The 13,877-nt window shown below is 31.1% G+C and overlaps 1 protein-coding gene across 1 annotated transcript; it reads right to left on the reverse strand.

Annotated features, from left to right (window-relative positions):
• Positions 1 to 11,665: 11,665 nt before the first annotated feature.
• LOC132738841 (uncharacterized) lies at positions 11,666 to 13,802 on the reverse strand (the record flags this gene model as incomplete). The annotated part of the gene is made up of 2 exons (XM_060726444.1): positions 11,666 to 12,770; positions 13,555 to 13,802. Coding segments are annotated over 2 exons (383 nt in total), but the record flags the coding sequence as incomplete, so codon positions are not given.
• Between the last annotated feature and the right edge of the window lie 75 nt (positions 13,803 to 13,877).

Below are 13,877 nucleotides of genomic sequence, written 5' to 3' on the forward strand. Positions count from 1 at the left end.
TTGTTCTAGAGCAAATTATTATTATCCATCATTTAAATTGTTCATATAAAAATACTGATAGAACTGTATCGAAATTTCTATTTCAAGCAATATTGGACAAGACTATCCAAGCCATACATTTCTATTGTTTTATCAATATTTGAAATATCTTTAGAAAAATCAGACAATTGTTGACCAATCGACAATGCTGAACTCCATAATAAATGATTCAATTTCGCTTAATAGTGATCAACTAATGATATCATAACATCATAACTTATGGATTAAAAAGCAAGTGTATTTTTATGCTGTTTTATTTCATTCCTTTTTTCATAATTGCATGTTTTTTTCTTCTCAGAACATATAATAATAACCACAGTGAATAATGTATAATTCTTTCACCTGTCTGTGTGTGCGTTTGTGCAGCGCGTTTAATGTTATATAAATTATACAGTGAACTTACAAAGTCTTCTCCTTAAAAAATACAATTTCATCCTGATATGTTTTGATGTACATAATATTAAGAAATATTAAAACAAGCATTTTTAAAAACAAATCAATTCCTCTAACCTTAACTTGTATGCATTTATTTCCCATTTTAGATGTTTATACTAACATATAATTTCAAAATGACATGCAAAAACAATACTAGATCATATTTCGGTGGGTTAACAGATGGAGAGACCATACCAGTAGGCAGATAAGCGGTACAAGTCAAACTTTAGAACAAAAATTGAAAAATTCAATACAGACATAATTTTTGTTTGATTGATTGTACGCCGATTTTAATAAATATTCAAAAAATGTTTGTCATATTTCGGCGGTTAGTTTGAGTGTGTATATATATATATATATTGATTATTATATAATGACAGACTGTGCGACAAAATTACAGGAATTACCAGTATTTATTATGTTATTGTAAATTATGACATTTAAGGCTCATTTGTCATATTTTTTTTATGACGCACCCGGTTGTTAGAGCCGGATTCTATCAGCATTATTCATTTCATCTGCATAATTCATGCATTTGAATGTTAAACATGCCAAGATTAATTGTAGGTTATTTCACAAAAATATAAATGAAAGTACATAATGTTTCGTCAATATTTCAAGATAATTAATTACAGTTTCTATAATTTATAACGTCAAATACGTATTTTTAAATGGGTTTTTGAGATATGATATAGAAACTCGACAGCCAAGTTGAATGGAGTCGAGGTTGCAGACACTTAGATTAAGGTAAGGTACAAATAAAGTAATGTAATATCACAAAGTCATTGTTTAATATCCGATACGATATAACAATTTCTGCGTTATTTTCACATTCCTGTGTTACTACATATACAAGGTGGATAAGATAAAACGCGCACAATTTGATGTAAAATTTACAAAATAATTAATGTAAAAACTCATACAATATATACACACGTCCAGCATGAATCCGGAAAAAAATGTATCAGGCACTGTGTGAGTGACATACTGTGAGTCATACAGATTTTATTAAACCCAGGATTAATTTGGTTTGCTTAAAATAAATTGGAAAACTTGTTAGAAAAAAATAAATTTTGTAATTTCTTATTGACATCTAAAATACAACGTTTTAAGATCATTCGTGAGAATAATGACACATTTCCGTCTTCATGGTGCCTTTTGTGTTTCGTCAATATCAATAAGTACAATAACGTATTTTAATTTTGGTATTAATTTAAGATTTGGTATAACTTAAGACATTTGTCAAACGTTTAGTGTTATATAATACCAAAAGGAAGCAGATCTTTGATAAGCTTTTAATAGCGTTGATTTGGTTCCTCATTTATTGTGTGCAATGACTTAAGCGCCTTTAATGTAACACGTGTAACGGATGACCAAATTTACTCGATATAACTATAAGTGCTTTACCTTTATTTGTTGCTTATATCTAAATTTCTATTTTGGTTATACTAATACTATATGACTACTTTTCCTGATTGTTGAAATTTAAGCAATAATATTACTCCTCTCAACTCTTTTTGTATCTATTTGAAACTTTTGCCAACATAAAACTATCATATTCTGTATAATAATTGCTAGTGTCTAGTTAATCGACAAGTTTTTGACGTCAGGATATGACGTCAAAGTTTAATGAAAGTGTGAAGGTATAATGTGAAAAACGAGAATTGCTTTGATCTCCATAACGGTAAGCTTTTGATTTTTAATTCTCGGAAATTGTCTGATCTTCTTTTATTTCCCTACCTTATTTATTTTATATGTATATAAAATATAAAAACGCAAGTATGCTCCAAGTAATACGATTGTTGAAACATTTGGCTAGAACTGGTAGAAAAAGGAAGTCTTCGGAAGAATATGTAGTTGAAGTAAAGTCAGTGGCTATTCATGTATATAGTTGATTAAAATCTGAAAATAGTAACATTTCTTGCAGGCAAGAGCCATGTAATGAATTTGTATAAGCAAACTGACATTAACTAAGTTAAGACAATTACCTAGTATATATTTGTATCGTACTAATATTTCTTAAAGATGAAATTGACAGGAATATAATGAGTAAGTAATGCTTCGAGTATGTGCCAAATAATGTATTAACCTTTACCAACAAAACCCAGCCTCGTTCTATATTCAAGCCCGCATGCCTAATGTAATCATTTGAATTACTACATTAGGTAGTATTGTACGAGCAACAAATATATCTTGTAATTTTGTCAATTGCGCCGTGAATTGTACATACATACACTCATGTATGTTTATTGAACATTTAAGTTATTATAATCAAACATTTCATCTGTATGCCATTAAGTCATTATGTCGGTGTATTTATATTTTATTAATATATTAGGACACTGTAACTCGGCAGCAAAGTTTTGTCCGTCTGTTCGTCCTTCAGTTTCCCTGCATCCATAAATTAATAAACAGTTGGGTATAGAAGCAGAACATTTTCTGAAAACGCTTTTTTGATGCTTTACATCCAGTTAAGATTTTACTTTGCTTTGCTTAAATCTGTACTTAGCTCAAAGAAATAATGGCAGCAACACACGTTTTGATATTTGTATTTAATTGCGACACTTAAAATTATTATTGATTCATTTTATCATTATATTCAAATATATGATGACCAAGTTATCGAAATAAACTTGAGCTCGAAATATAATAGGGACAATGTCAAACATTGATATAAGACCCCGGGCATACTGGATATCGGAATATTTCTGGACCACTGTTGTGATATATGACCATTTGAAACTCCATTTTATATCGGATACTAGGACCTACATGACCTAGTGACATAATATTATAATGACGCTTTTGTCAACATCTTTTTCTTGAATAAATTAAGAATTTAATGGTAATGGATTTACACATTTATTCTAACTAGATCAATCAGTATTTACAGGTTATTTGATATTTTATTTCATTTTTGTCATTTTACCATCCTGTGGCTAGTGGCTTTAAACATATTTGAATCAATCAATATATACATGTAAATAAAAACATGTAAGTTATGAAAGACTCTTTGCTCTAAAACCAAATAAACTTTCTTTTTAACATGTATATTCTATGTACAAACATGTATTTACTGTGCTTGAAATATAAAGATGAAAACTTTTCAGAAATGGAATAGAAACAGATAAAAAAAGAACTCTTAAGTGTAATAAAAAGTCAGGTGAGTTGAATAATGACCATTTTAATCTATTTTGGAAGTACTTGATTACCAATTCCTACTTCTGTTGTAGTGAAGATAAAAGGGAAGTATGATGGTATGTGGAAAATGTGCTTGTACTTAGTTTTCTTTAAGCTTGATAAAATACTAAGTGCACCTAATTGAACCTTAAATATTGTATTGTACCCATTGTGTCCATTATGTGTCATTATCCACCAATTCTTTAAACAATACACTTGTGTTTGAAACTGAGGGAAATGTTTACCCTCTTTGTAAGGGATATCAAACCAAAATTTTTAGCTCACCTGTCACATAGAAACATGGTGAGCTTTTGTGATTGATTTTCGTCCGGCGTCCATCTGTCCGTCCTCCGTCCACAATCTTTTTTCTTTAAGCAACATCTCTTCATTAAGAGCTAAGCCAATTTCATCCAAACTTAACAGGAATGTTCCTTTTGAAGTCATCTTTAAAATTGTTCAAAAAATTAATATCCTTGCATAACTCATGTTGCCATGGCAATCAAAAGGAAAAACTAAAAAAATGCTTTAAAAAAAACAAAAGAGCTAGATATTTAAATGTATAGAGACATGCTCATTTTTTGGCATACAAATACTGTTAAATATCCATATATTTGATGATTCTTTTCATAGATGTAATTAACAGAGGTAAGCATCTCCTATATATCACGCATGCCTATGAAAAAAACGAAAATGTTGTAGCAATTGAAACTTAATGGATGTTGATTTGAACGTTTACGCTGTAGTTTATTATGAAATTAGACAAGCCTATGAACGAAGAAGTCGGTTAAAATAATCGTTCATTTTCGTTTTACAATTTCTGTAAGTGCCATTCGATTTTTTATACACAACTTCCGTTTATTATGGTTCCCTGTCATATTATGTCTCTATAGAAGTGCGCAGGGGACAAGTCTAAACATTCGTTTTCTATCAGAATTTCTCGGCTTTTGTCGTTATCTTGTAAGTCGAAAAATTGTGATTGGCTATTATCGAAATACAACATCATTTATCATTGCGTTACGGCGCCCAACAAGAAATTATACTAAACATGTCGATATGTATATAATTCTATGTATATTTTTTCGTTTTTCTCTTTTTAAATATAAACGTGTAGTCTGTAGTTTCGCGCCCCGGGGCATTGACTTCCCCGTATTACATTACCATGCCGCTTCTCCGAATGCGTAAGACTTGGTTTTTTGCACTACGTGCATAAAAATATATCTTAACTTGTAAAAATCATTTAAGTGTTTACCATACTTTATCGCTTCATTGAAAACGTTTATTAGTCCCCTACCGGTTTACCGGAGGGGACTTTAGGTTTACCCTCCGTCCGTCTGTCCGTCCGTCCGTCTGTCTGTCCGTCAGTCCGTCCGTCCACAAAACTGGATCCCGCGATAACGCAAAAAGTACTGAAAATATTTTAATGAAACTTGATATATGGATAGATGGCAGTATGGAGATTATGCACGTCTTTTTCTTTTCTTCCTATGTTGAAAATTCTGGTTGCTATGGCAACAAATAGACTGAAAATATGGCAAATTTTACACATAACCTGGATCCAGTGATAACACAAAAAGTACTGAAAATATGTTTCTGAAACTTGACATATGGGTAGATGGCAGTATGGAAATTATGCACATCCTTTTTTATCTTCCTATGTTGAAAATTCTGGTTGCTATGGCAACAAATAGACTGAATTTCAAGATTTCTGATTCTAGTTTTTAAGTTTTTTCACTATAAGTTCTTTATTTCTTAAGGTATTTTCTTCAAACTTTAAATATAAGTTGCTTGTCATCAACCACATCATATGTGACAAGGTTTACAACTCTAGCACAAAATTTATCAGAATTACCTCCCTTGAACTTAAAATTTTCATGAAAAAAACATTATTTTTTTTAATAACTTCTTTTTCTGAATGTATCTACTTCAAACTTCATATAAATGTTTCTTATTGTCACTCAACATTTGTGAGTGTTCAATACTCTAGCAAGACTATTTCCAGAATTATGCCCCTTTTGAGAAATTGGTAATTTTTACTCCAACTTCTTCAATCATGATAGGATTTTAAAAATGTTATATTTTGATAACAGGGATGTTTAAAAAATAACTTTAGAGTGTCCTTCAGTCCGTCTGTCTGTACATAAAAACTGTTTCCTGTGATCACTTTTAAAGAACTTTTTCAACAAATTTACTTAAAATAGGAACCTAAGTGAATGGCCAATGGCCCTTTAGAATGTTGCTTGGGCTCTTACCGGTAGGGGACTTATGGATTGCTTGCAATACTATGATAATTGCTTGTTTTTACAGTTCTTACTATGGATAAGTGATAATTAGAATATTATATTGATTCGCAATCGTTTGTTTATTACTAAATTCATTGAAACTCGTTGTATAAAATAATATTAAAAAATCGTTCTATACAGCTCAAATCTGGCCAATTCCGGCTGGCCCCTGTGGGGACAAGACTCAACGTCGGCAAAATACCCGAGTATTCACGACGGACACACCTATACCTGCGGACACCCGGTCAGACCCCCTAACCATCGCACCATGTGCAGTTCTGCGTAATTGAGTCTGGTCCCCACAGGGGCCAGCCGGAATTTGCCAGATATGAGCTGATTAGAACGAGTTTCGGCTCAACGTCGGCAAAATACCAGAGTATTCCTGACGGACACACCTTTACCCGCGGACACCCGGTCAGACTCCCCCCCCCCCTTACCATCCCACCATGTGCGGTTCTGCGTAATTGAGTCTGGTCCCCACAGGGGCCTGCCGGAATTGGCCAGATGTGAGCTGTATAGTACGATCTTCGGCTCAACGTCGGCAAATTACCAGAGTATTCCCGACGGACACATCATGGACGACGCTCATTTTCTTGTAATATGTCTGATTTTCTTCACCTGAAGTACTCTTGATTTCGGTTATTCTGGCTAGCCTGAAGAGCCAGATATCGATGTCAGGGACGTAACTATGCGTACTCCTGTACGCCCGTGCGTACAAATCAATTCTGTATTCATATAATTTCACTCGTGGCTTTGCCGAATATTGCATGTGGTGTTCACTCAGTGAAATATATTTCGATCAACACTTGCAAATCAAACACATATCCTCTAATTATTATTTTTTGGATGAAAACAAACAAACGGACTGATAGACAAATAAAAAATAAACAGGCAAAATGTTTTACATACCGAAATCTGTATAAATTTTGCATTTTTGTTGTTATGACTAAGCAATAGAAAGAGCAACTTAACACGAGGCTATCGAATTTGTACGAGGAGCAAATATAAATAAACATGTTGCTTGTTTTCACAATATGAAACCCAAGAAAAAACATAACCATTGAAAGAGCTGAATATAATATTTCTATCATTATCCCTTTCTCTACCGTCACAATAAGTAAACCACAGAAAAAATAAGCTAATTCATGGTTATGCTCTAGAGTGCCTAATACCTGCCCTCCAGATCACGCACTGTGCATTTATAATTATCTATACGATTTTACTCCGACATATCTTCAAAACAAGGTCCCAGAACTATGATTCATGATTAATATTTATTTATTTATTTAAGTATGTATTATACTCTCATGTACTCGTGTTCACAAATATTCAACACAAACATAAAAAGCATAACACACATGAACAATAATTCCATATAGAATTATAAAAAAAGACTATGTTAACGAGAAAAAGTTAAAAGTGGGGGACTCCGCAACCAAATTTAACTATATATACATGCATATTTCTCTCCCTTTGTTACATATGTCGTATTTAAAATAGACTAGGAAATTAATGGTCATTACAAGGAAAATAATTTTAAGCGTTACACTCTTAAAGAAGATTCCAAATAAAAAGTGTATCCTGTTTTTTGAATGTTGAGTATTGTCATTAAGAACTGTGATTCCATGTTTGTCGATGTAGCGCGACATATGATACTTTACCGTGCAATATATCGTGGAATATAATGTACTCTCTTGTAACAAATTAAGACCGTCAGATATGCAAGGTTCAATACCGTCACGGATGAAATTCTAACTACTGACATGATTATTAATGTATACCCTAAAGTGGTGTCTTGCATGTAGAAAATGTACCTTACTTAAGGGACACAGAGGGCTAACTTGATCTTATCAGTTCAATATATCGATAACTAAGCCCTTGCCATTGAATTATAAGTTTTTATACACAAAGTGACCCACGGGCAAGGAACCAATTTTGACCTACAGAGCCATTTATAAAAGAGGACCACCCGATGATGTAACATGCATAACATTTCAGTGCAAAGTACTTTCAGAGAAGAAGGTTTTGAGACATTGTTGATATACAAGTCTATAAACACTAAGTGACCCCCAAGGTTGTGCAATCTTTTACCTTAGTGACATGACATATATACATGCAAAGCTTTTGTAGAGGTCTACTTGGCAATGCTGTATGCCAGATTTATCTAAGCTCTATGAAATGATGTTTCAAATATAATTAGCTATAAAGACTTTTGACAGGTTATATGACCCTATACAAGTGATATGTCTTCATAAAATGACCTTTGTTTGTAAGATACCACAAGATTATGCTACATTCCAAAAGAATAAGCTCTAGGCATTGTAGTTTCTGAGAAGTTGATGGGACCTAAATATACATCAGACTGAAACCTCTTTGTACATGACCATCTAAATATCAGTCATGTGAAGTTTGGGGAAAATGGGCATCGCATACGCTCACTTCTTGGTACTTTTTGCTCAGGTTAGCTAAAAAAAAGACATTAAAGATGAAAAAAAGGAAAATTTATTCATTGTATATTATAGATTCTGAAATTAATGTACTTTATTTGGGGCAAGTGCGTTGCATGTAATACCTACAGATTTGTAGAACATCTATAACGTGGAGATAACCAGTGCATAAGTTATGTTTCCAGCTAAGGCCAAGGTAATAATTTTGAAAACGAGTGAAAAATTCTATGTGCTCAAAATGTTGTTTTAGCTCAAAAAAGTGTATGAAATGAATATTTTGATCTGGTCCTCAATTATATAAGAAACTAAAATTTGCTTGGAAAATGTGTGTTTCGAGTTTGAACTTATAAAGGTGTTTATATAAAACGAAGCAATCTTTGCTACATAAAGCGTTTAATCTTATATTAAATTTTAAACAAAATTTCTGATGAAACCATGGTGAATTTTAACTGAAGAGAAACATAAATTCGGTATTCTCGAGCCGTCACATTACGTACTAGTCTGCATAATATGTACTTTTCATACACACATAGTCAAAGACAAAAGGAAAATAATGGCGGAGGAAACGTTCCGTTAACGAGTTAATATCAAAATGTTTATATGTTTAAATTAGATGCTGGAAACCAGACTAATTACTAAGTTAAACTGACGTTATATTCTACTAATTGATCAGACTTTTCTTTTTGTATCTACATAAAGTATAAAAAGTATATTACGTGAGTGTGCTACTAGTATTCCAAATGAGTTCACTTGTTTTTTTTATGATCCCGCATCTTCTAGCAATCTATTCGAGGATTGCAACCAATAGGAATAACACTGCAATTCTTTGATAATTGTTATTTGTTTCGTTTATTTGAACTACTTGCTTTTTGTTTTGTTACAAATGCTGCTGGACGATGGAGATTTGAACAAGTTGTAGGCCTATTGCTGATTGATTTGCTGCCGAGTTTCAGTGTCCCAAAATATTAATAAAATATAAATATTCCGACAGAATGACTCAATGGCAAACAGATGAATTGTTGAAAAAAAATGTATGCGTGTGTCTGTACGATTTATAGCGCCATTGAAACAATTTCAGGATGATTTATTTCTTACTTCAACATTTTTAAAGACTGTTGGACACGGTTGATTGCTCTTGATTGTGTATACATGCCACTCCTGTATATATCCAGGAATTATTAATCAGATAAGTTTTAAAATAAATGAGGCTTTAAGGGGTACGATATGCATTTGATATGAATTTTTCGACTCTGGAAAGAAAAAGGAAGGTTCATTGATTGGAATAACCAATGATAACTCTTATAACTTTACGTCACGTGGTTCAAACGCTGGATGAAGGTTCATTGGTTCTCGTTTTTAAGGAATGAAATAAAAGTTATCTTTATTTAAATGTTGATACATTATTTCATCCATACGCAGTTAATGATTTCAAGCTTTATAAACACTGGTAACATTTTCAAGCAAAACATAACAAAGGCAGTTTGCGTACAATATTTAATACACTAAAATGACTACATAGATTTTTAGAAATATACATGATATAACTACAGTTTGTTTTGTATATATATTCTTAACAAAGTTTATGTAAGCATTGTAACCTGAAAAATTCTTGATGGTATTTGTTATAGCATCAATTTTGTATTGTATAGATATATGCATATATGAAATTAATTTTAATGGTCAGATTTCCGGTGAATGTTTATTGTTGATACCAATGCAAATTTTCCAATTTGATCATTTGAAGAGACGTTTAAAGGCCCATAGACCTTCGAAATGCTATGATTTTTATTTCTGAAAAAACTATTTATTTTAGGATATTTGTTTTACATTTTCAAAATATTTACTAAATGGCTATATAGAAGAACAATCTTTTGATTCCATTGCTCATTGGCAATGTGTACAATTAAAGTGAATATTTGAGTATTTTTTATGGAAGTCATAATACTACTTTGTTCACATTTTACTATATTTCCGGAATATTTCTGTACGTTTAGCACCGACATTAAAAGGCTTTTGTGAAATAAAAATAAAAGCATTTCTAAGGCATTATGGGCCTTTAAAGGATGTCCATAAACGTACAATTTCCTCATACAAAGGAAGAAACAACAGTAAAAGCGTTTTATCCAAAAATATCAAAATATGATTCGACACTGAATAAAATATTAATAATATCTTGACAATACCTTAAACGTAAATAGATAAAGATGCTGATAATAAAAAAATCACTACATGTATATTAAAAATAAGCAATATAATAAATTATGTTACTAAAAATCTGCATTTTGTATTGTAAATTTTTGTGTACCACACATAATCCTTTTCACATTTCAAGAAAGTTTCCAAATTATCTGATATTTTCCTCTTTTAAGCTCTTTCTTTGTCAGCTATCGAATTCTCCTCATTGAATAATAAACAACACTGATACTGTGATGACAACATTTTCCATAATGAGTTTAACAATATTAATAAAATAACAAATATCAATAAAATAACAAATGATTGAATTTTTACAACATCAGTCACACAGTTATTGGAAAAACACCGATTTAAAATTGACATCATCGACAAAATAAAATCATTAAATGAATATATTGTTTTAACAGCGGTAACGTATCCCGTGTTCAACATTATTGATTCTAAAACAAAAAATCCGTGTTTCATATTGTAAATGTTTGTGTACCACACATTATCTTTTATACATTTCGAAATTTTCCAAATTATCGAATATTTTCCTCTATAGAGCTCTTTCATTGTCAGCTAACGAATTCTCCTCTTTGAAGTTACAAACTAACATGCACTGTTTTCACAAGGGGTACATTGATATCAAACGAGTAGGACTCGAACCAATGTTGCCAGGATTTTAATCTTTACCACAATAACTACCACCCCTCCTCTCTGACAAATAATTCATATACAACAACAGATACAACACTAATAAGAAAATGTAAAACAATGATTTGATACAATTGCACCTTCTCGGCTATTTCAAACTTCGGCTAATAACCTCTAAAAATAGTAATAATAGTACAGTACTATCACCATAAACAACATTGATACTGTGATGACAACATTTTACATAAAAAGGTTAATAATAATAATAAAATAACAAATATTAATAAAATAACAAATATTAATAAAAAAAAACAAATATTAATAAAAACAACTAATTGAATTTTTAAAACATCAATCACAACAGTTATTGGAGAACACTGATTTAAAATTGACAACGTCATCGACAAAATAAAAACATTAAATTTAATTTAATATATTTTTTTAACAGCGGTAACGTATCCCATGTTAACGTTAACATTGATTCTTGTACGATTTTATGAATATTGAATAACTAAAATACCATTAAAATTGACAAAATAGCAACCACAATAGCAGAACAAACGTATTTAATTCAAAATCGTGAAAACAACAATGATTTGACACAATCGCAACTTCTCTGCCCTTTCCGTCAAACTTCGGATAAGAACACGATCGAACACAATAGTAAGAATACACGAAACGGATGGGTATGTTGGTCTAACCTACGCTAAGTTAGTAGGAATTAGGAATGCCAAGAGTTGTTGACTTATTTTTCCCCAAAATAAATCGAGTAAAAATCCACATAAATTAAGTAAATTCATAGACATAAAAGTAAGCAGTACATTTTTCATATATTTATTATGATGGTTGTAGAAACCTGTTGATATAAATTTGGGTTTGATTTTAAGTTGGCATTTTTTAATTGATTATACTTGAAAGACACATTTTTAATCATTATTTTACCTAAATATTCTTCTATATATTCCTTTGGATATTAGATACAAAAAATTGTCACATTTTAGCTAAGATTGCGCCCTCTGTCTTTATTACATCTAAAACCACATGGAGGAACTACATTTGTGTAATTTCAATCTGTATTAAGTCCGAGATTATTATAGATAAAAACTGAGTTGTTCCGATTGTAACTTGACACAGAATGAATTTGTTATGACATCATGACGGTTAAATAAACGTTTATGTACATAGATATAGATCTAAAACAACAACAATACGTCACTTTAAATTCAAAATATATATTCAATTGAAAAGTAAAAAAGAAATTTCAATTTCCTATTCACGTCATCCAGTACGAATGAAATGTCTGTACTGTCGACAGTGTAGAAGCAGTATGATGCTCTAACACTTATTTTTGTCTCACTCATATATATAACTTACTACATATGCCTCGTAACAGAGACAACTTCCTTCCATAGAATACCACTCTTTACTTTAAACCCTTTTCACATTTTAAGATAAGCTTTCGCAGAATGTTACCAAATTGGCGAATGTTTTCCTGTAGAGCTCTTTCATCAGCAGCTAACGAGGCTTTGGCATCAATTACAACAATTGGTTTGTTAACCTGTTGACAAGATGTAAAATTGTAACTAATTAAGGCTGATGAAATTGTGCATTAAAGTAAAAAATGTTGAAAGAAAAAGGAAGAGCAAATATATACCGGCAATGGCAATATTATTTCTCTTCATTATAAGCATATTTGCGGAATAATCAATACGCTTCTACAAAAACATATATAAACAGCTTCATAAAAACATTGAAGGTTTCTGTGTAAAAGATTGAAAATAACATCATTTTGACGTAAATAAGATAAACTCTAAGAGATGTTTTAATATCATTAATGACTTTTCTTTATTTAAATTTCTGAACTTTTCAACAATTTGACTTATCACCAAGCAATAATTTCAATAATTCATGTTTTGCCATTTTAAAGCCTATTAATCACGCAATTAACAATGACACTACTTAAATAACTGAGTTTTATTTTATACAATTGGAAAAACTAATGAGTGCTGTAGACTATATCAATGGTTTGCCCGGGGTTGTGCGATTGGATGAATTTTTTTTCAATCAAACGGTACTAAATATTTATTCACAAATAACTTAAAACTAAAATTCTGGTATAATTATATAATACAATAGATCAGCTTACAAAACATAAATCAATATTTGTGTCCTCTATGTTTTATTATCAGTATTTTTGTTTGTTATAGTCAATACCTTATCACAGTGACCTTTTTCTTTTATATGTTTGGATATTTGATTTGCTAATGTTATTGTAAATCATGAAATGTGTGCTATTGTAAAAAATAATGAAATTGAAATTGTTTATAAAATTATGTAAGTACCTTTGTTTTATACACTTGAATATAAATGTTTTCCTCACATATCTGATCTATTGCAATATAATTATCATGCAATAGACGTAGATAACCGGCAAGTTCTTTGCAAAGAGCCGCAACAACATTGACTGACAAGCAACTGTCATCATCAAGAATTTCTTGAATACTACGTTTCCTCCCAACTGGTACAAGTTCACTTATCATCCGCACAGATCTGCTCAATTGCTGGTATTCCAAAATGGCTTTACCAATTTCTAAAAAAAAGTACACGTTCAATTGAACTATAAATTCTTGTAATTTATTTATGCCGGAAATAGCTGTAAATTATA

Source organism: Ruditapes philippinarum, unplaced genomic scaffold, assembly GCF_026571515.1.
Source record: "Ruditapes philippinarum isolate M1 unplaced genomic scaffold, ASM2657151v2 ctg16697_1_1_1_1, whole genome shotgun sequence".
Taxonomy (NCBI): Eukaryota; Metazoa; Mollusca; class Bivalvia; order Venerida; family Veneridae; genus Ruditapes; species Ruditapes philippinarum.